Source organism: Stegostoma tigrinum, chromosome 2 (assembly GCF_030684315.1).
Source record: "Stegostoma tigrinum isolate sSteTig4 chromosome 2, sSteTig4.hap1, whole genome shotgun sequence".
In the NCBI taxonomy this organism is placed as follows: domain Eukaryota; kingdom Metazoa; phylum Chordata; class Chondrichthyes; order Orectolobiformes; family Stegostomatidae; genus Stegostoma; species Stegostoma tigrinum.
The window spans coordinates 157,858,362-157,882,113 of NC_081355.1; the positions used below are offsets into that span (position 1 = coordinate 157,858,362).

Sequence of the window (23,752 nt, forward strand, 5' to 3'; positions counted from 1 at the left end):
CAGGGGATAGGGGAGGCAATGACCTAATGGTATTATTGTTGGACTGTTAATCCAGAGACCTGGATACTATTCTGAGGACCCAGGTTCGAAACCTGCCATAGCAGATGGTGGAATTTGAATTCAGTAAAATATATCTGGTATTAAGAGTCTAATGAGTTCAATGGACATGAATCCATTGTCGATTGTCAGGAAAAACCCATCTGGTTCGCCAGTGTCCTTTAGGGAAGGGAACTGCCCTCCTTACTTGGTCTGGGCTACATGTGACTCCAGACCCATAGCAATGTGGTTGACTCTGAACTGCCTTCTGGGCAATTAGGGATGGACCACCAACACACTAAAACAGCAGCTAATGAACTTAAAAGACCCTATACAGACAACAAATAAAACGAACGTCATCTACAAAATACCTTGCAAGAACTGTGACAAACACTACATTGGACAAACTGGCAGAAAGCTAGCCACCAGGATACATTAACATCAACTAGCCACAAAACGACATGACCCACTATCACTCGTATCCTTACATACAGATGAGGCAGGACACCACTTTGATTGGGACAACACATCCATCCTAGGACAAGCCAAACAGAGACACGCACGAGAATTCCTAGAAGCATGGCATTCCAACCAGAACTCCATCAACAAACACATTGATTTGGAGCCAATCTACCACCCCCTGAGAAAAAGAACAGGAAATGACATCACCAACCCAAGGAAACCTAACCAGATAAATAGAAAGCGGGACATAACACCAGCGCTTCGTCGGAGGCTCACTGATGATGTTACCTAGAATGGTGATGAAACGTCTGAAAACGAACCTTCCAGCTCAGCGAGCAAACTCACATCCAGAACCTCAACCTGAGCTACAAATCTTCTCAACTCACTAACAATAATTGCTGCCTAGCTAGTGATGTCCTCACCCCATTGATGAATAAAGGAAACCTAAGACTGAACAAGTTATTAACAATGTAATAACTTTAGTAGAGCAAAACTAACAAAGTAATCTAATTGACCAATGCGAGAAACCCAAAAAGATGTTGTTCTGAGCCCCAGTCTCACAAAAGACAGACAGACAAACCAATGCAGTTAAGGGATAAATGAAATAACACAATTTGTCAGATTGCTTCGGTGATTTTCACAATGTGTTGTTCCATAGGCAAAGATGTTGATGTTTTCAGAAAAACCAATCAGGGTCTCCTTTACAGTTCAGCCTGATAAAGACAGTAATATTTATAACTTAATATCCTATTCTGAGCTTCCAAGAGCTGCTCATGAGAGGTTACGCAAGGAGCTTTAAAATTTTTATGTTGTAACATGAACAGTCAGGGTCTTTTTCTACAGAAAACACAGTGAAATCAAATTCAAAGTCTGATCACCCCTCAACAGACTGAATGTCTCCATCATGAGATCCCTGTTGCCATTCACCATCAGTCATCCACTTAGCACAAGGTCTTTTCCAGACTTGCCAGAACTAATTCCCAGCTACTGACCTCGTTAATACTCAACTTCTACTATCTGTTTCAACATAATATTTTTCCCTGGTGACAAAGTGTCTGCAGAATCTTTTGATTAGGAACCAACTTGCAATTAACTTCCAGGCCTAGCCTTATGAATTACCCAAAGCTTGTTTGGCCTATTTACTTCTAAACACACACTGTTAGTCACAGGTGGAAAGTCATCTTTAGCTCTCGGACAGTGGCACATGCTTGGAGGGCTGAAGGGCCTAATCCTGTGCTGTATTGTTCTTTGTTGGATCCAAACCAAAATTGATAAAACACTAAAATAAAAATAAAGTTGGCAAGGGTTCTACCAATAGCCAAATATCAAATCTGCAATGTTACATCTCCTGAGTGTATGGCTACTCCATGTAAATGTGCGTAAATACTTTACAGTCAGGAATCCGTCCTGCACCCAAAACTACCTATGAGTTTTAGTTTTGGAACAGATCTGATCTGTTTCTCACATGTTTATATGTTGGATTTTAATTTTTTTTTTCAAAATTGAGACATCTTTGTACCTTGAGGACTTTGTGATAGCTGAGCAAGACGACTTTCAAGCTTTAGATCTTTAATTCTGCCTCTTAAAATCCAACCATCTGTTGTAATGATTATTGGAACATGGAGCACATAGAACAGTACAGGCGCTTCGGCCCACGATGTTGTGCCAATCCATTATCCTACTAAGGTCAATCTACCCTGCATACCCTACTTTTTACTAACCTCCATGTGCCTATCCAATACATGGCCCACTGTAATAGTCTTTTCCGCCCTGGGGAAAAGTCTCTGACTGTCCACTCTATCTGTGCCTCTCATCATCATGTACACCTCTATCAAGCCACCTCTCGCTCCTTCTTCGTTCCAATGAAAAAACCCCTAGTTGTCCTCCAGTCCAGGAAGGATCCTGGTAAAACTCAGCATCAGCTTTCTTCAGAATAGTGCTGAAAATTAGAATTAGCATAATCACGTACATTTTGTATCTCATTTTTTATTTCAAAAGGTATTTGCATGTTGCCCTCAGTTTAAGTTCGGGTTGAGTATCTGAAAATCACAACTTTAAGCTCAAAGACTTTATGAAACATGGATTTCAATAAAGATTAATGTTAAAATTGGAATTAGACTCCACTGGGCCTTGCTTATAAGTCATCCAAGTTGAAATACAGTGTGATGATAGTTTAAATTACTAAATTCCTATTTTAGCGAAGGAAATAATTAAAAATGAATAGTGAAATGTAAAAGAAAAATGAAATTTTGGAATTTCAATACCTCCCAAACTTCAGAGGGTTTGTGCAGTGGCATCCTATGCTTCCACACTGACTGCTAAGGCCACTGTTTATTCCTCGCCATATCATGGCCACAGCCTGATAATGTCTCCTTGGGGGTCTGCGATGACTCTTCTTGGGTATTGCTATTAGCTCCTGGGTCCGGTCAGGCCATTGTTCGCTGGGTGTTTGTTGTGGCTGTGCCTGTTGACGTTTTGTGATACTTTCTGGCTGTGATGCCTTTCTTAGGAATGTGAACTCCTGTTCTTTTCTTAATGTACACTAAAAAGTGGTAACACTCCCTACCATAGTAACCTGGATCAGTGCTGCAGTAGGCATTTGGCAATCTAATCATTATGAATTGGGAGTGATGCAATGCAATGCAATGATCAGCGATGACCTGACTGCATGCTGGAGCAGGTGAGAGGGACTAAATTCCTATGCCTGTTGACTTTGAGGGTATTGGGATATATTCCTTCACAGACCATTCTCCACAAGATATATGAACATGAAAATTAAGAACTAATTTTCATTGGTGGACTACACACCCCTACTAACCTGTTGCAGAGTTCAATGAAATCATTCTTGATCTAATCATCCTGCCTTCCAGCATATCTCCAATAACATTTCACTGACTTGCTTATCAGTTTGCCTTAAAAGAATGCGCAGACTTTGCCTGCTTATGCTTACACATTCACAAGACTTCTTTTAAGAAAGAATTCCAAAGACTTAAGATGGTCTGAGAAACATTTTTTCCTTAGATAGATAGATAGAACAGTACAGCACAGAACAGGCCCTTCAGCCCACAATGTTGTGCCGACCATTGATCCTCATGTATGCACCCTCAAATTTCTGTGACCATATACATGTCCAGCAGTCTCTTAAATGACCCCAATGACCTTGCTTCCACAACTGCTGCTGGCAACGCATTCCATGCTCTCACAACTCTCTGCGTAAAGAACCTGCCTCTGACATCCCCTCGATACTTTCCACCGACCAGCTTAAAACTATGACCCCTCGTGCTAGCCATTTCTGCCCTGGGAAATAGTCTCTGGCTATCAACTCTATCTATGCCTCTCATTATCTTGTATACCTCAATTAGGTCCCCTCTCCTCCTCCTTTTCTCCAATGAAAAGAGACCGAGCTCAGTCAACCTCTCTTCATAAGATAAGCCCTCCAGTCCAGGCAGCATCCTGGTAAACCTCCTCTGAACCCTCTCCAAAGCATCCACATCTTTCCTATAATAGGGCGCCCAGAACTGGACGCAGTATTCCAAGTGCGGTCTAACCAAAGTTTTATAGAGCTGCAACAAGATCTCACGACTCTTAAACTCAATCCCCCTGTTAATGAAAGCCAAAACACCATATGCTTTCTTAACAACCCTGTCCACTTGGGTGGCCATTTTAAGGGATCTATGTATCTGCACACCAAGATCCCTCTGTTCCTCCATGCTGCCAAGAATCCTATCCTTAATCCTGTACTCAGCTTTCAAATTCGACCTTCCAAAATGCATCACCTCGCATTTATCCAGGTTGAACTCCATCTGCCACCTCTCGGCCCATCTCTGCATTCTGTCAATGTCCCGCTGCAGCCTACAACAGCCCTCTACACTGTCAACGACACCTCCGACCTTTGTGTCGTCTGCAAACTTGCTGACCCATCCTTCAATTCCCTCGTCCAAGTCATTAATAAAAATTACAAACAGTAGAGGCCCAAGGACAGAGCCCTGTGGAACTCCACTCACCACTGACTTCCAGGCAGAATATTTTCCTTCTACTACCACTCGCTGTCTTCTGTTGGCCAGCCAATTCTGTATCCAAGCAGCTAAGTTCCCCTGTATCCCATTCCTCCTGACCTTCTGAATGAGCCTACCATGGGGACCCTTATCAAATGCCTTACTGAAGTCCATATACACCACATCCACAGCTCGACCCTCATCAACCTTTCTAGTCACATCCTCAAAAAACTCGATAAGGTTTGTAAGGCATGACCTACCCCTTATCTCGGTCTTAAGTAGATGACACCTGTTCTGGATTCTCCCACAAGAGGATACAACCTCACTGTATGCACCCTGTCAAAACCTTTTAGACTGTATGTTTCATTCAGGTCCTCTCTCACTCTTCTAAACTCTGGCAGATACAAGCCTGACCAGCCTTTTCTTGTAAGATAATCTGCCTGCTCCAGTTATCAGTCTTGTAGCCAACCTCTGAGGCACATAATTTACATCATTTCTTAAATAGGGAGACCTAATACTGGACACAGAAATTAAGGGGTGACTTTTTCATGCAGATGGCAGTGCGAACGTGGAATTATCTGCCAGAAGAGGGTGGTAGAATAACAGCACTTAAAAGGCATCTAATGGGTATATTATAGGTAGAGTTTAGAGGGAAAGGGACCAAATGCTGGCAAATGGGTCTAGATTAATTTAGAATATCTGATTGGCATGGACGAGTTGGACCAAATGGTCTGTTTCTGTCCTGTACATCTCTGATTCTGATGTCATCTGGACATTTTTGTATCAGACAATGGGACCCTGTGTGAAAACCTCTCTGGCTATGTCCAGGGCATCTTGAAACCCATTGTACAAGGAACGCCCAGCTTCTGTCGTGACACCACATTTCCTACAGAAATTCGGCACCCGCGGATCAGTCGAACCAGAAACAGAAACATTCCTCGTCACGATGGATGTTTTGGCACTCCACACTAGCATCCCCCACAATGATGGCATTAGTACTCAATACCAACAACTGCCAATTTCCAGGCGCCATCCTGTAACTCAGGTGCTTCACCCTTGACCACAATGTCTCCACCTTCGACACTTGATTCTTAATTCAGACGTATGGAACAGCCAAGCGGACCAAATTTGCACCCCAATATGCCAGCATTTTCATGCACAAGTTCGAGCAAGAAACGTCAGCTTTCCTGCTCCTGATGCTGCTTGGCCCGCTGTGTTCGTCCAGCTCTACACCTTGTTATCTTCCATAGTGATATCAACAAGTTTCATCCCACCATCAGACTTAGCATGGACTACTCTTTAGAATCAGTCTCATTCTTGTACACAGACTTCTCCATCAAGGACAGACACCTCAGCACCTCACTATACTGCAAGCCCACCCGTAACCTAAGGATGCTGCACCTTTCTAGCTTCGACCCTAAACATATTAAAAATGTCATCCCCTGTGGACAAGCTGTACGCACATACAGGATCTGTTAGATGAGTGGGAATGCAACGGACCCCTGAAGGTGTTGAAGGATGCCCTTATGAGAACAGCATACAACACTGAACTCATCAATCGCCACTTCCGTCGTGTCACAGCAAAAAACTGTAATGACTCCTCGGAAGACAGACACAAGATAACAACCAGTTGGTAACCCTTCACCGGAGCAGAGAAGCTACGCCATGTTCTTTTTGGTCGTTACACTATTGCTGGCAATGAGTACCTCACCACAATCTCCTTTATGCTTCCACTTCTCACCTTCAAACCTTAAACAGACCGTTGTTCACAGCAAACTACTCAGCTTCAGGACAACAATGACCACAACACCACACAACTCTGCATGACATGTCACATAATTGACATGGGTACTACTGTCACACACAGGAACACCACCCACCATGTGCATGGCAGATACTCATGTGACTTCGCCAATGTTGTCTACTCATACATGCAGATAGGGATGCCCCAAGGCATGGTATATTGGTGTCAACAAGGTGTGGAGCTGGAGGAACACAGCAGGCCAGGCAGCATCAAGAAGAGCAGGAAAGCTGATGTTTTGGGTCTGGACCCCAGACGCTATGACAACCCATAAATGGACACAGTGTAACAATCACTGGACAGCTGTGTTCCCTCCCAGTGGGGGAACACTCCAAGGTCAAGGACATTCAGCTTCTTCAAGTAAGTGACCTCCAACATGAACTTTGAGATATACGACAATGCAAAATTGCTGAGCAGAGGCTGACAGCCAAGTTCCGTACCCACAGCCTCAATTGTGATCATGGGTTCATGTCACACTACAGGTGACCCCACCACACTATATACTTGCATGCACGCACACACTTTATTTGTCTCTCTCTATCTCACACGCACAGACACAGAGACTGACAGAAACACACACAAACACAGACAGGTATACATGCAAATTATTTCATCCAAGATGTTTGTGTAGTGCAGATACATTCTGTTGTGCTGAAAGAAGACTGATCCCAGTTTAAAACATAGATTCTAAGCAAGACGTCGCATGTAAAATGCGTTGTCTGACCTGAGATATCACCTTTTGCGTACGTTGATAAAAGCCTTAATTACCTCAAGACAATGACTTGAGATGAATCTACATTTTGCATTTTAATCAGTAGTCTCCTTCCTAATTAAAGATTCAACAAAAGGCAGCCTGTTTCAGGGTTGTTACCTTTCTGCTTATAACTTGTCTTATACCCTGTCTCTCTCACTATGCCCGAGGAAGGAGCTGAGCTCAGAAAGCTTGCTTTTTCAAATTAACCTTTTGGACTATAACCTGGTGTTGTGTGATTTTTGATCTTGTATGACCAAAGCATAAAATTCTAACTTCTATATTCAATTCCCTTCTTAAAATAATGTTTTGTTGGATCTCCCAATTACTTATTATATCTGCAAATTAACCTTTTGCAATTCATGAATTAAGATACCCAGACAACTCTGCGTCTTAGCCCTCTGCAATCTCTCATCATGTAAATAAAATACTTCTCTGTTCTTCCTGTCAAAATGGAGAATTTCACACTTGCCCACATTGTACTCCATTTGGCAGGACCTGAAGGGAACGCTGGCCCAGGAACTGGACTTTGAGAATGAAGGCCGTAATGCCGAACGATGTGCAGAAGATCTCAGGCACTTCAAATTTGTTGTCATTCCTAAGGTGCACTGGGAGCAGACCAGCAAGGTGAGGCAAAAGGAATGGGGTGTCTTCTCTCTGATTTGTGTCTCTGATTAAAATTTAAAGAGGTTGCTGTTGATTCTGCTTAGCTCTGCATGCTGGGAAACCACTTTAATTTCGATTCAAGATGGCTCCATTGCATGGAGGCTGGATTTTAAAGCATTCACTTATTTATTCAGGTTTGATATCTGGAACTGAGGCAAGTAGGTTCTGTAGACATATACTTTACATAAATTTTGCTGCTTACCAGATCATTCTTTGTCTCTGATTCTACTGGCAGAAATGGAACCTCAAGTTTTGAGGGTGACATACAATTCTCTTATGGTTGCGATGTCTCTAAAATGGCATAGTGGTAGCGTATGAAGTATGTCTTTTGTCAAAGATGCATCAGAAATTTGACTTTTGTTCTGGAACATGACTGCTCCTGAAAAACTACATATTTCCCATCTTCACTGCCCAAAATGATTTCGTCAGACCATTCAGTATAATTATGACTGATCATTAACCCTAATTCCTCACTTCCCACTCACTCCTGATACACTCTGTACCTTTCAAGGTCAAAGTTCTATCCCTTTCAGCCTTAATGAATTAACAATGGAACATTTACGATGCTTTGAGATAGAGAATTCCAAAAATTCACAACTCTTTGAATTCAGAAATTTTTCCTTACTTTGATCCTAAATGATCACACTGCCAAATCTCCTTCCCCTCATTTTATCTTGCCACTGCGTGTGTATGGGAGAGAGTGTGTGAAATAGTGTGTCTAGGTGCAATCACTCAGCCTTGCATTATAGGAGAACGTTTCAAATGAGAAACTAATCTAATGAACCTTTTGCTAACTGCCTCCACCACAAGCCAAAACTGTACAGTATTCTACCTGTGCGTTCACCAGAGATCTGTAGGAAGACATCCTTATTCTTGTACTCCAGTCCTTTTCAAATAAAGATCAATTTGCCATCCTAATTGTTTGCTTGTTTCTGAATGTTAATTTTGCGTTCCTTATAAAAGCACACAAAGCCCCTCAAGATATACGATTTTTTTCATGTTTCATGTCTGTTTAAAAGTCCTGCACTTCTATTTTTACTACCAGAGTGAATAACCTCACATCCCCATATTACGCTCATCTGCCACCTTGTTGCCCATTCACATAACCTGTCTCTACCTCATTTAAAACTGTGTCTCTGCAGCTTACATTCCTATCTAACTTTGTTTCATCTGCTAACTTAGAAGACTGAGAGTAATGTATGTAAACTAAATAGCTGAGGCTCCAGCACTGATCCTTGAATAGCTCCATGAGTCATAACCTGTCAATTTGAGAATACCCTGCTCACTGCAACTTTCTGCTTACTGTTAACCACTCCTATATCCATGCTGACACATTACCCCCAATTCTGAGAGCCCTTATTTTTCCTCGTAACCTTTTTGTTTGGTATCTTGATGAATGCATTTGGAAACTCAGATGTAGTATGTCTGCTGGTTTCTCTTTATCTATCTGCCACTTACATCCTCCAAAAAGAAAACGTATCTAGCACAATTTTCCTTTTTATAGAACCATATTTACCTGATAATTTGAAAATCACAGTATATTGTTAAGGCTTCCCCAGCAATAGATTCCATAGATGCCGTTCTAAGGGGTCATTGGACCTAAAATATTAACTCTGCTTTCTCTTCACAGTATATATTAATGATTTGGATGAGGGAACAAAATGTAACATCTCCAGGTTTGCAGATGATACCAAGTGGGTTGGAGGGTGAACTGTGACGAGGATGCAGAGACCCTTTAGCATGATCTTGACAGATTGAGGTGAGTGGGCAGATCAATGGTAGAAGCAGTGTAATTGGGATAAATGTGAGGTTATTCACTTACAAAGCAAAAACAAGAAGGCAGATTACTACCTGAATGGCTGTAAATTGGGAGAGGGGAGTGTGCAGCGGGACTTGGACGTCCTTTTGCATCAGTTGCTGAAGGTGAGCATGCAGGGGCAGCAGGCAGTAAAGAAGGCAAATGGTATGTTGGCCTTCATTGCGAGAGGCTTCAAGTAGGGAAGCAGGATAGTGTTGTTGCAGTTGTACGGCGGGGGAGGGGGGCATGGTGAGATCGCACTTGGAATATTGTGTGCAGTTTTGATATCTTTTAATGAGGAAGGATGATCTTGCTCTTGCTGTCAAGGGGGTTGCAGCAAAGGTTTACCAGGCTGATTCAAGGGATGGCAGGTCTGAAGTATGAGGAGAGATTGACTAGGTTGGGATTGTTTTCACTAGAGTTCAGATGAGTCAGCAGGGATCTCATAGAGACTTATAAAATTCTAACAGGACGAGACAAGGTAGATGCAGGCAGGATGTTCCTGATGGTAGGTATGTCCAGAACCAGGGTTGAGGATTTGGGGTAGACCATTTAGGACGGAGATGAGGAGACATTTCTTCACCCAAAGAGTGGAAGTCATTAGCACAGGAGGTAGTTAATGCAAAAACATTGCATGTATTCATGAGGCAACTGGATATGACAGTTGGGGCAAATGGGATCAAAGGTTATGGGGAGAAAGCAGAATTAGGCTATTGGGTTGGATGGTCAGCCATGATCGTGAAAAATGGCGGAGCAAGCTCGAAGGGCCAAATGATCTCCTCTTGTTCCTATTTTCTATGTTTTTATGCTGTCAGACCTGCTTAAATTTCTTTTCTTTCATATTTTCAGTATCTACAATTTTAATTTAATTTAGATTAGATTAGGTTCCCTACAGTGTGGAAACAGGCCCTTCGGCCCAACAAGTCCACACAGCCCCTTGGAGCATCCTACCCAGACCTATCCCCCTATAACCCACACACCCCTGAACACTATGGGCAATTTAGCATGGCCAATCCACCTAGCCTGTACATCTTTGGACTGTGGGAGAAAACCGGAGCACCTAGAGGAAACCCACGCAGACACTGGCCCTTCGAGCTTGCTCTGCCATTTTTCACGATCATGGCTGACTATCCAACCCAATAGCCTAATTCTGCTTTCTCCCCATAACCTTTGATTCCATTTGCCCCAAGTGTCATATCCAGTTGCCTCATGAATGTGCAAACTCCGCACAGACAGTTACCTGAGGCTGGAATTGAACCTGGGTCCCTGGCGCTGTGAAGCTGCAGTGCTAACCACTGAGCCACCGTGCCGTCCCAATTTAATTTAAATTTAAATTTGAAGATCAATTGGAATTTAGTTCTAAGTGTTATTATTATTTTTAAATTTCTCACAATTAATAGCTCCTTGGTTAGTGCCTCTTTCTGATATGTAATTTATGAAAACATGCTATTTATTCAGTGTCTCTGCTAGTTCTTCATTCCTATTGATGATTTTTCCTGTTATTTCTCAGAGACCAACATTTTCTTGATTGAATCCACTTTTGTTTTAAACACTTTTAAAACCTGTTAAAATATGTTTTTATATTCCTGGCTAGTTGCCTCTTGTTCTGTTTCTTTTCACCCCCCTTTTTATCAGTTGTTTGGTTGTCCTTAGCTGGCGTCTCAAACATTCCCAATCCTCAAGCATACTGTTATTCTTTACTACATTATCAGACTCTTTGTTTAATCTAATCCTGTACTTAACCACCTCCGTAAACCACAGATGGCTTTTTATATGTTATTTTTGTTTGTAGGTGGAATATGTTTTTCTTGACTGGTCTCCATAAATGTTTCCTATAATTAACTTATTGCTGTACCATTCAGCCTATTTACCCAATTAACCTCAGTCAGCTTTTCCCTTCCCTTAAGATTCTTCTTTGTTTTTCAAACTGGCTACCAGTAATCTGATCGAAGTCTCCTAGACATTACTTGGAAAAGACTGGGTAGATAAACTATTTCTGGTGATTGGAGATTCTCAGACTAGGGCATATAGTCTAAAAATTGGAGCCTGACTGTACATTCAAGATATTAATGCATTTCTACGTACAAAGGGTGGTAGAAGTTGTTACTGACTTAGTTGTGGATGTTTAACCTGAGATAAATCCCTTTTTTTTATTAAGTAGATCCATTTAAAGGATCTGGGCCAAAGCGGCTTTTTGCATTTGGGCAATAAAATCAGCCATGATCTCATTGAATGTGCGATCAGGATCGAGGAACTGAATGAACTACTCCTGTTCCTATGCTCCTATTTATCCACATTACACTGCATCTGGTATTCATTTGTACACTTACTTCACTTGTCCCAATCACACTAAAGCATCTCTGCTGCATTCCCATAAACTTATTCCCCCAGATTTGTGACGCCTGCAAATGTGGAGAAATGACATTCAGTTTTGTCATTTAAATAATTTATATATGTATTAAATAGCTCTGGGCCAAGCATTGATTCCTGTCACTGCCTGACAGTCAGAAAGAAGAATGTTATAGCAGTGTTTGTGTGAGAAGCAGAGTGTGTGTCAGAGAGAGAAGCGGAGTGTGTGTGTGTGTGTGTGTGTGTGTGTGTGTGTGTGTGTGTGTGTGTGTGTGTGTGTGCGCGCGCACGCAGTGTAGGGGAGAGAGTGTATAATGTAATGGAATTGATAAAACCTTTAAGTCAGTTACTTGAAAGAAATTCAGGAATTTTCATTTTAATCCTTTGCAAATGGTCAAAGATTTAGTGGCTGTCTTAAGATTTTTTTTCAACAGCCCATCAGTTTTTTGACCCTTTGATATTTTGCTTTTCAATTCTGTGCCTGATGCTACTCCTCTGAATGATTCCTGAAGAAGCAGTGAGACTGCAAAAGCTTGTGTCTTCAAATAAACCTGTTGGACTATCACCTGGTGTTGTGTGATTTTTGACTTTGTTCACCCCCATCAACACTGGCACCTTCACATCATTGCTTCCTGTAAAGACTCTATTCCATTCTCCCAGTTCATCTGTCTCCGTTGCATCTGTTCTGATGGTGCCAACTTCAACAAGGGAGCCTCCGAAATGTCTGTCTTCTTTCTCAACCGAGGATGCCCCATCACCGTGTTGACAAGGCCCTCAGTTGGGCCTCCCGCACTTCACCCCTTACCCCATCTCTTCCCTGCTGCTGTAGCAATAGGGACTGATTGTTCTTGCCACCAGCATCCACCTCCAGAGGATCATTAGCTGCTCTTTCCTCCACCTCCAAGATGTTACTTCCACACACCCTCCCCTCCCTTGTCAGCCTTCTGCAGGGACCGTTCCCTCTGCGGTACCCTAGTCCATTTTTCCTTCATCCCAACACTCGCCAAATGGCCTCATGACACCCTCCCATGCTCCACAGAAGGTGTAACATTTGTCCATCTATTTCCCCTCTTCTCCCCAACAAAGGCCCAAACACACCCTGAGGTGAAGCAGTGCTTTAGCTGCACTTCATGCAATCTTGTCCATTGCATTTGCTGCTTACAATGTGGTCTTCACTACATTGGGGCAACGAAGTGTAGACTGGGTGATCGCTTTGCAAAATACCCACACTCTGTCTGCAAAAAAGACCCTGAGCTTCCAGTTGCCTGCCACAGAAAGCACCACCCTGTTCCCTGACCAAATTCTCTGTCTGAGGTCGCTCTTGTGCTCCAGTGAAGCTCAGCGCAAACTGGAAAAACAACACCTTATTTTCCAGTTTGGGGCCCTGCAGCCCCTTGGAGCCCATATCAAGCTCAATATCTTTAGGGTTTGAGCTCTCCCATGTCCTTATCCCAACTCCCACACATCAGAGATAATGGGAACTGCAGATGCTGGAGAATCCAAGACAACAAAATGTGAGGCTGGATGAGCACAGCAGGCCAAGCAGCATCTCAGGAGCACAAAAGCTGACGTTTCGGGCCTAGACCCTTCATCAGAGAGGGGTCTAGGCCCGAAACGTCAGCTTTTGTGCTCCTGAGATGCTGCTTGGCCTGCTGTGTTCATCCAGCCTCACATTTTGTTGTCCCACACATCAGGCCTTGTTACAAAGCCATAGTTGGCTATTACTCACAGCCCATTGTTAGACAGGGGGAGGCGAAGTCCTCGTGGTATTATCACTAGGCTGTTAATCCAGAGACCCAGATAATGACCTGGGAACCAGGGTTTGAATCCGCCATGACAGAAATGGAGTTTGAATTCAATAAAATGTATGGAAATAAGAATCTAATAATAACCGTGAATCCATCATCAATTGTCAGGTGAAAACTATCTGGTTCACTAATGTCTTTTAGGGAAGGAAACTGCAATCTTTACCTGGTCTGGCCTACATGTGACATCAGACCCACAGCAATGTGGTTGTCTCTGAACTGTCCTCTGGGCATTTAGGAATGGGTAATAAATGCTGCCTAGCCAGAGATGCCCTCATCCCATTATGATTAAAGGAAAAAAAACAGTCCCCATTTAATAGCTATTCACCCTTCTAGCCTGATCATTATCCACTCCTTTGTCTGTTCAACTGTTCTCATCTCTCTTTGGGCTCTATCCCCACCAACCATTTACTCCTTAACCCTTATTTGCCCCAAACACACTCTTCTGCATACAAACTGACATTTTCCTAGTTACCACCAGTTCTGAAGAAGGGTCACTGGACCTGAAACATTAATTCTGATTTCTCTCCACAGTTGCCACCAGACCTGCTGAGCTTTATCACCAATTTCTGTTTTTGGTCCTGACAACAAATTTTCTTTTCTCCCATGAACAAATCATTTCCATTCTACCTCAATTCCTTTGGGTCCCATGTATTCAATTTTCTTAGTAATTGTGTAAACTTTTTCTGAATAAATTAGCCAACTTGGACACAGATTGAACCCATATTTAGCAATTCAGTGACAATATCGTTTGCTTGATCATACTAAGGTGACGTTCTGTGCTTCTCCTTGGCTGTTTGTTCAACCAACAGTGATTACATTTTAACCATTTTGTCCCTGATGTCAAGATTCTACCTGCATAAATCCTCTCAAAGGACTCTCTTCCTCAGCCTCAGTGTTGTGTTGCAATGTTAACAACCTCACTCTATTGGCAAAACGAAATAAATAATTGTTAACTTCAGGAAGAAAGGAGGAAGACACACTCCCATCTACATCAATGGAGCTGAGGTTGAGAAGGTTGAGAGCATCAAATTACAAGGAGCGACAGTACCTCCCACATAGATGTGACAGCCAAGATGGCACAACAACACTGCCTCATCCTCAGCTTAGGAAATTCGGCATGTCTGTAAGAACCCTCCCCAACTTTTACAGATGCACCATAGAAAACATTATCTGGGTGCATTCCGGCCTGGTACGGCAGCTGCTCTGCTCAGAACCATAAGAAACTACAGAAGGTTGTGTGCCTAGCCCAAACAATCATGGAAGCCAACCTCCCATCTGTGGACTCAATTTACACTTTTCGTTGCTGTGGAAAGGCTGCCAACATCATAAAAGACTCCTCCCACCCCAATAATGCTCTCCTACAATCTCTCCCACCAGGCAGAAGATGGAGAAGCTTGAGCACGTGTACCAACAGGTTCAAGAACAGCTTCTTCCCTGCTGTTACAAGACTACTAAATAGACTCTCTAACTTCAAATGTTTATTGAACTTGCTTTGCACACCTCCTGTGCTGTTTTAACCTGTATGCCCTGCTCTGTGTAAGCATTCTATGATCTGTATGTCCTTGTTTGCTATGTTCTGCCTGTACTACTCGCAAAACAAAGCTTATTGCTTAGGTGCATGTGACTACAACAATCAAATCGAATCAAACCTCTCTCCTTGCCTGAGGGGTGGTACATTTTGGTTTAATCATAACTTGTCATCTCTAATGAGACTATAATAATGGTAGACTAATTAGTAAAGTTGGGTCACATGGAATTCAGGGTTAACTTGCCAATTGGATACACAATTGCCTCAACTGTCAGAGGCAGAGAATGGTGGTAGCAGATTCCTTTTTGAACTGGAGGCCTGTCACCAGCAGTATTCCGCAGGGATCAGTTCTGTGTTCTCTTTTGTTTGTCATTCATATAAAATATAGAAGGCATGCTTAGTAAGTTTGTGGATGACACCAGAATTAGTGGCATTGTAGACAGTGAAGAAGGTTTCCTAAGATAACAAAGGGATCCTGATCAAATGGGTCAATGGGCTGAAAAAATGGTGGATGGAGTTCAATCTGGATAAATGCGAGATATCTCATTTTGATACAACAAACAAGGGTAAGATTTGTACAATTAATGGTATGGCCTTAGGTCATGTTGTAGAACAGAGGGATCTAGAGGTGCATGTACATAATTTTTTGAAGTTTGCATCATGTAGACAGAATGGTTAAAAAGACGTCTGCCACGTTTGCCTTAATTGCTCAGTCCTTTGAGCATAGAAATGGTGAAGTCATGTTGAGATTGTATAGGACGTTGGTGAGGCCTCTTCTGGAATACTATGTGCAGTTCTGGTTGCCCAGTTATAGGAAGGATATTATTAAGCTGGAGAGGGTTCTGAAGATATTTACCAGGATGTTGCCGGGAATGGAAGGTTTAAGTTATAAAGAAAGGCTGGGACATTTTTCACTGTAGTGTCGGATGTTAAAAGATGACTTGACAGAAGTTTATATAATAATGAGGAAAAGATAGAGTTAATGGTAATTATCTTTTCCCTCGGATGGGGAATTTCAAGATTAGAAGGCACATGATTAAGCTGAGAGATTTACAAAACACATGAGGGGCAGGTTTCTTTTACACAGGGTGATTTGCGTGTGGAATGAACTTCCTGAGGAAATAGTGGATGTGGGTACAGTTATAATGTTTAAGAGACATTTGGTTAGATACATGAATAGGAAAGGGTTTGGACGGAGATGGGCCAGGAGCAGGCAAGTGGGCCTAATTTAGTTTGGCAAGGGCTTATTGGACTGAAGGGTCTGTTTCCATGCTGTATGATTCTATGAGAGGGTCCAGTAGGACTGTGGTAACTTTACACCCAGGATTCTTCTCCCTGCACAGCCTGTAAATGGCGTATTCCTGTTTGATCTGTTTGTGCCTTTTTTTTTCAGCGAATCCTGACTGCAGATTTCTGTGAGGGCAATAAAGTCACCAACATTGAAGAAATCGAGCACCAGGGTTTAAGTGTAAAAGATGTGAGTACTGATTTTTTTTTTGTTATTTCCCCCTACTCGCCCACTTCCTCCAATTTACTCCTCGTCCCTCCTGAAGGCAATGATTTGTGTACAAGTAGTAGAAGCCCTGTGGGTACTCACACCCTCCCAAGTGACCAGAGGGTAGGGAAGATCCCAGATCAATCTCAAGACTTGATGTCCGCATACGACGCACTCTAGGATTATTGTATGGGTAACAGGAGGGGGAACCATCTAATTATTTTTCAGTGTTAATCTTAGCACTGTCTAGCTCTTTTTTATAGGTTCTATACAAATTGAAGCTTATTGTTGTTGGACCCATTGCTTGAGCAATCCAAAATCAAACCCAACTAACATCAGTTTTCCTGATTAGCATTCTGTTTCTAAGCTTTTAAAAGACACATTTCCTGTGAAGATCTGCAGGTCTCTTCCCAGCAACTGCCCTGTGTGAAAAAGTCCTGTGCTCATTGAAAACTCTGCAAAACATTTCTATTGGTCTGAACATATTTTAAAAAGGTACTTCAGGAAGTTTAAAAGAGGATTGAAAGTATTGGGTTGCAGTGAGAAGGGATATTTGGAAAGCGAAAAGGGGTTATGAAATAATATTGGATGGTTAAAATAAAAAAATCCAAAGATGTTTTATCAGTGGATTAAAAGCAAGAGGAAACTTAAAATAAAGGCTAAGGCCTGTCTGAAATGTACATGATAACTTGTTTAGGGTTACAAATGAAAATTTTGCCTGCCTTCATAAAGGTGAAGGATGATGCAAATATTCTGGATAAACAGGAACAGTGTGAAATGTTAGATAAAATAAGCATAATGAGAAGGGGAAAGTACTCAAGGGACTGACCTCCTTGAAGGTAGGTTGATCACCAGGGCCAGATGAATTGTATCCTAGGCTATTACAGGAACCCTGAGAGTAAATAGTGGAAGCTTTGATGATCACTTTCTAACCCTCACTAGACACAGGTGAAGGATTGCAGGTTTTCAGATGTTGTACCATTATCCCAAGTGGGTGCAAGGGACAGCCAAATAATGGATTGACTAAACTTAATTATTTGGAATCTGTAGTTAATTGTATTTAGGATGTTAATGTCAAGAGGTGAGGTTTCCATTTGTAACAGTCATTGTCCATTTTCTATGGTGAGCATACTGTTATGGCTGGTGTCATGACCAGACCTTCAAAAAGGTTCCCCAACTTATTATGATTCCAAATGGGATACCCCAAACAATTGAGGAATAATCTGACTCCCTTAGTTGGGTTGCAGCAGGTTAATATGAAAATTCCATTGGGTACCTTTTTGGATACCTTTCCTGCGAAGCTAAATTAACTTGTTTTAGAAGGACCCCATTTAACCAGATTTCTTGAAATTAATAGATGGATGTTTCAAAAAATTTATGCCAATTGGTTTCTGAAATGCTCATGAAAAGCAGTAGATGAACATTGCAGCCCTTGTAGTGGATGTTACCAATAGTTTTAACATTAGTAGTTGAACATAGCACATAAAACAGTACAGCACTGTTCAGGTCCTTTGGCACACAATGTTGTGCCAACCTGTTATCCTACTAAGATCAATCTACTCTGCATACCCTACATTTTACTATCCTCCGTATGTCTATCCAAGAGTTGTTTAAAAGTCCCTAAAGTATCTGACTCCACAACCACTGCTGGCAGCCCATTCCACACACCCACCGCTCTGTGTGAAGAACCTACCTCAGACATCTCCCTGATACTTTCCTCCAGTCACCTTAAAATTATACCAACTCATAATAGTCATTTCCGCACTGGGAAAAAGTCTGTGACTGTCCAATCTGTCTATGTCTCTCATCGTCTTGTGCACTTCTATCAAGTCACCTCTCATCCTTCGCTCCAATGAAAAAAGCCCTAGTTCCCTCATCCTTTCCTCACAAGACCTGCCTTCCAGTCCAGGCAGCATCCTGGTAAATCTCCTCCGCACCTTCTCTAAAGCTTCCACATCTTTCCTGTATTGAGGTGAGCAGAACTGAACACACTATTCCAAATGTGGTCTAACCAGAATTTCAAGTGTGGTCTAACCAGTTGAGCAGTGGGCTTTACATTCCTTATATTTCCACTTTGGTTGTGATTCTGTAATTCTGATCCCTTTCAAATATTATCGAATTACAAGCATCCAGGATGAGTGTGAGACCTTTTCTTATCCTTTGTTGGTTGCAGCATTCAGTGTGAAACGGTCTTTACCTGCAATGCAGGAGTATTTAGGAATAGCACACTAACATTCAAACAGACTGGTACCAATAGTGTTCAGTCTCACTCGTGTACTATCCAAATTGAAACTGGCTTTTTAATCCTTCTTATTCTGTAATATGCAAAGAGGAAAATGTAAAATGTCTGCAATTTGGAATATAAATTTATAGAGTATGGTTTACTTTCAGCAGGAGTTAGTCACCCATTCAATATCTTAGTAGTCGCAAGAGATTACAGTCCAGTCTGATGATTTGCCTCTTTGCTCACCTTTTAAAGGCTGTTGTTTTGAAGTTCCATTCCATATGTGAAATTCTGTGGGTATCTCTTTCTCTCTCTCTCGTGCCAATCACTTAATTTACATATACTGCCATTTTTGACAATTTCAGTCCTCTTTTTGTTTGAAAAAAAACCATGTTTTAAAATGTCCTCAAAACATCAGGGTTCTGACCTATAGTCATGACACTTTGTAAAAAGAAGAGCTGGAGGAGATGTATATACTGATGCATTTTTCCCCTTCCTTTCCTCAGGTTGCGGACAAACTAGTCAAGACATTTGCAGAGCAGCTATTTTACACTGGGTTCATCCATGCTGACCCCCATCCTGGAAATAGTAAGTCCTAGGTGGAGGCTTCCAGATGACTCTAATTTTTGGTACAACTGCTACAGAGGAGAAGATGACAGTTTTAACCAAAATTAGTTGATAGAATGATAACAGGAACTAAAGGGGGAGACAGTACTTTGCAATCAACGACACTGGCATTTACAAAGACATTTTTAACATGTGAACTTGCTGTACAGGAAAACTTTCAAACAAAATATTTGGATAAATGCCTCCAAACTTAGAAAAGAATTAGGCTTTAAAGAGTATTTTATAAGAATAGAGAACACGGAGACTTAGAAAGAAATTCAAGAACTCAAGGTGAAAACACTGCTGCCAATTATGCTGAGATTGAAATTGGGAATCCTGAAGAATTTAGAGTTTTGGCAAAGATCTGGAGCTTGGGTTGTGGCTGAGGTTGTTGACTTGCTCATCAAGCTGGCTTGTTTTCATTCAGACGTTTCATCACCTTGCTAGGTAACATCAACAGTGGAGCCTCCGATGAAGTGTTATTCTTCTTTGCTTGAAATTTGTACTCTTTGGTCTGTTATGGTCCTCTACCCGCGAGTTTTGAGAAGATTTGTAGCTCAGGTTGAGGTTCTGGATGTGAGTTTGCTCGCTGAGCTGGAAGGTTCGTTTTCAGACGTTTCATCACCATTCTAGATAACATCAGTGAGCCTCCGACGAAGCGCTGGTGTTATGCCCGCTTTCTATTTATCTGGTTAGGTTTCCTTGGGTTGGTGATGTCATTTCCTGCGTTGGTGATGTCATTTCCTGTTCTTTTTCTCAGGGGATGCTAGATTGGCTCCAAGTCAATGTGTTTGTTGATGGAATTACGGTTGGAATGCCATGCTTCTAGGAATTCTCGTGCGTGTCTCTGTTTGGCTTGTCCTAGGATGGATGTGTTGTCCCAATCAAAGTGGTGTCCTTCCTCATCTGTATGTAAGGATACGAGTGATAGTGGGTCATGTCGTTTTGTGGCTAGTTGATGTTCATGTATCCTGGTGCCAGTTTGTCCAATGTAGTGTTTGTCACAGTTCTTGCAAGGTATTTTGTAGATGACGTTCGTTTTGTTTGTTGTCTGTATAGGGTCTTTTAAGTTCATTAGCTGCTGTTTTAGTGTGTTGGTGGGTTTGTGGGCTACCCTGATGCCAAGAGGTCCAAGTAGTCTGGCAGTCATTTTGGAAATGTCTTTGATGTAGGGGCGCTTCACTGGAGGCTCACTGTTGATGTTACCTAGAATGGTGACGAAACATCTGGGAACAAACCTTCAAGCTCAGTGAACCAGCTTACATCTGGAACAAAATAAAGACCCACTCTCTTGTGGACCGAGAGGAGGAGAGTGCTGTGTTGGCGTTGAAAGGAAGACGTCGGGTTGGCTGTGCACCCTTGCGACCAGTGGATCTTAATGCTGGCTTCGGCCTAATGCTGGTTCAGGGGAGCAGCCAACCTGCAATGATGGCTGCGGCAAGTGCTCGTGCCCCAGGTCAGGGGGTCCGGAACACCATCCGTGTTTCTGTAAAGAAGGTGGATGAAGGTGCACCTGTGGACCGCACCTTCTTCGTGAAGAGGGTCCTGTTGGACTGTTGCGGGTTCGTTGCTGCGGACATTTACTGCCTGCAGGATTTCCCCAGAGGAGGTTTTTACGATGTGACCTTCAGGAGTGCCAAGCTTTGCGAGCGCTTCCTGGAGGTTTTCAAGGAGAAAGGAGGTGAGGGCCCCCTCTCTGTATTGACCGCTGTCCCGCTGTTTGTGATGCCAGCTCAGAGGAGCCGTATGGTGACTGTACACATGTACAACCTGCATGTGCCAGCAGTTGATGTCCTGACCTTCCTTGGAAGGTACGTGAAGGTGGAAGGGGACCTAACTGACATCATGGACCTCTTTGGCATCTCGACCATTAAGAGGCAGGTCAAGGTAACGCTGAGGATGAGCGCGGACGGGAACGTCGTACATCCACCATCCAGCTTTGCGATCGGCGGGAGCAAGGGCTACCTGACCTGTGCAGGGCAACCTAAAGTCTGCCATGCCTGTGGTAGGTCAGGTCACGTGGCGGCCGACTGCAAAGCCACCATCTGCAGGAACTGCAGGGAGGAGGGACACCTTGCAAAGGATTGCCCACAAGAGAAAAGCTGCAACCTTTGCGGGGAAGCGGGCCACCTCTATAGGGCATGCCCGCAGCGGGGGACCACCTACGCCCAGGTCGCTGGCAGGGGCAATGCGGGGCCAGCCCCCCCCGGAGGAGAGGAAGGCACCAGGGCCCAGCAAGGACCCCACTAATGTGCAGGAGGGGCCAGCCCTGCAGGATGGGCCCGAGGCCAGCAAAGTGCCCCTGCGGGCTCCGCTCCCCCCCGCCGACAACCCGGAGTCGATGGAGGCGGCGACAGGTGACCCAGGGGAGTGGACGACGGTCCGGAAAGCGAGGAGGAAGGTGCGTCGACGGGCCCAGGAACCGCAACCATCAGGCGGGAAGAGGCAGCTCTAGGGGGTCTATAAGAGCTCCTCTGACAAGGGGGATTCGGAGAGGGCCCGCCCGAAGCAGAAGTTAAAGATCTCCAGGGAGAAGGAAAGCAGCACCACACTTCCAGGTGACGGGAGGCGTCCTGAGGCTCCCTCCGACACCCAGTCAAGTGCCGCTGGGGCACTGGAGGGCCCCCCGGAACTTCCAGGCGGGAAGGAGGAAACAGCGCGTCCCCAGCCTGACCCAGAGCCGGACCCTCCTGCCTCCGCACCCCCGACGGGGGGATGCCACCCGGAAGGCAGCACGGACGGTTTCCTGAGCCTGGAGAGCGTCCAGCAGTTAGCCCGGGCAATGGGCATGAAGGGACAGATGGAGGGGCTGGACCTTGGACTTGGGGAGGGTACTGCGGTCACTGCCCACAATGGGGGTACGAGTTGTGAGCATTAATGTACACGGTGTCAAGTCCACTGCAAGATGTGTATCCACGTTGGCCTACCTGACCACCATCAAGGCGGACCTCCTGTTTCTGCGGGAGTGTGGGATACCGCACCTCGGCAGGTACGGGAAATGGCCCGGCGCCTGGACCTGTGGGCCTTCGATCTGGTCGGGGGGTAACGACTGTCGCTCCTCAGGCCTGGCTATTCTGCTGCGGGGGCACGACTTCACCATCTCTCAAGTTCAGGAGGTGGTGGTGGGGCGCCTCCTAGTGGCTGACGTCACCTACAGGAACGCTCCCCTGAGGCTGATCAACATGTATGCCCCAGCGGTATGGAATGAGCAGTTGGCCGTCCTGCAGCGGCTTCCACCCCTGCTGGCTATGTCCAGGCCGGTCATCCTAGGCGGAGACTTCAACTGCATCATCGATGCAGATGGAAGATCCGGCGTGGGGACAGCGGGTGGGGGGAATCAACTGGACGTCACGTCCAGATTCCTGATGGGCACGGTGAAGGACGCCTAGCTGCTTGACGTCTTCAGCACCCCTGCAGACGGAGCGCAGCGGAGGTACACCTGGTCGCGGCCAGACGGGTCTATTCGCTCAAGGATAGACTTCCTGTTTGTGTCACGGGCGTTCTCGGTCAGGTCCACCGGCATCGAGCTGGTGTTGTTCTCTGACTACTGCCTCCTGCTGGCCGACTGTCACTTACAGGACGACCAGCCAGCCGGCAAGGGGACGTGGAAGCTCAACACGACTCTGTTGACCCCAGAGAACGTCGAGGAGCTTAAGATGGAGTACGCCGGTTGGAGAACCGTGAAACCCCTCTTTGAGTCTCCGGGTGACTGGTGGGAGACGGTGAAGGAGAACATCAAGAGGTTCTTTGTCCTCAAGGGTGTTCGGAAGGCGAGAGAGAGGCCGGGAAAGCTGTCGCGACTCCAGAAAAGGGTGCAGAACCTGCTCCTTTTGCAGTTGATTGGGGTCGATGTCACAGAGGACCTCCGTGAGGTGAGGAGCCAGCAAGCCTCGTTCTTCGCCGCCGCGGCCTCCAGGATAATCTTCCGGTCCAGGGTCTGCTCCGTGGAGCAGGACGAGACGTGCTCGCGTTTCTTCTTTCAGAAGGTGCACAAAGAGAGCTCTGTGCTTAGCCGGCTGAAGGAGGACGACGGCTCGGTGACGTCGTCTCGGCCTGACATTTTGAGGATCAGCAGATCCTTCTATGCCGGACTGTACGACACAAAGCCCACGGACAGTACGGCCTCTGAGTCGTTCCTGTCGTCTATCACGGAGGTCTTAGACGACGGCACGAGGGAGTGGCTGGACCGGCCGATATCCCTGGACGAGCTGACCAGAGCCCTCAAGTCCTTGG

At 44.3% G+C, this 23,752-nt stretch overlaps 1 protein-coding gene across 5 annotated transcripts in view; it reads left to right on the top strand.

The window, feature by feature from the left end:
- The window catches only part of adck5 (aarF domain containing kinase 5), a 159,566-nt gene that overhangs the window by 107,038 nt on the left and 28,776 nt on the right, over nucleotides 1-23,752 (top strand). For 4 of the 5 annotated variants that reach the window (XM_059640587.1, XM_059640590.1, XM_059640581.1 and 1 more), the window contains 3 exons: nucleotides 7,541-7,672; nucleotides 16,588-16,671; nucleotides 19,420-19,501. In XM_059640587.1, the coding sequence (XP_059496570.1) occupies nucleotides 7,541-7,672; nucleotides 16,588-16,671; nucleotides 19,420-19,501 (298 nt within the window). The remainder of the gene's footprint in view (nucleotides 1-7,540; nucleotides 7,673-16,587; nucleotides 16,672-19,419; nucleotides 19,502-23,752) is intronic. The other variant, XM_059640597.1, reaches the window with a different exon arrangement.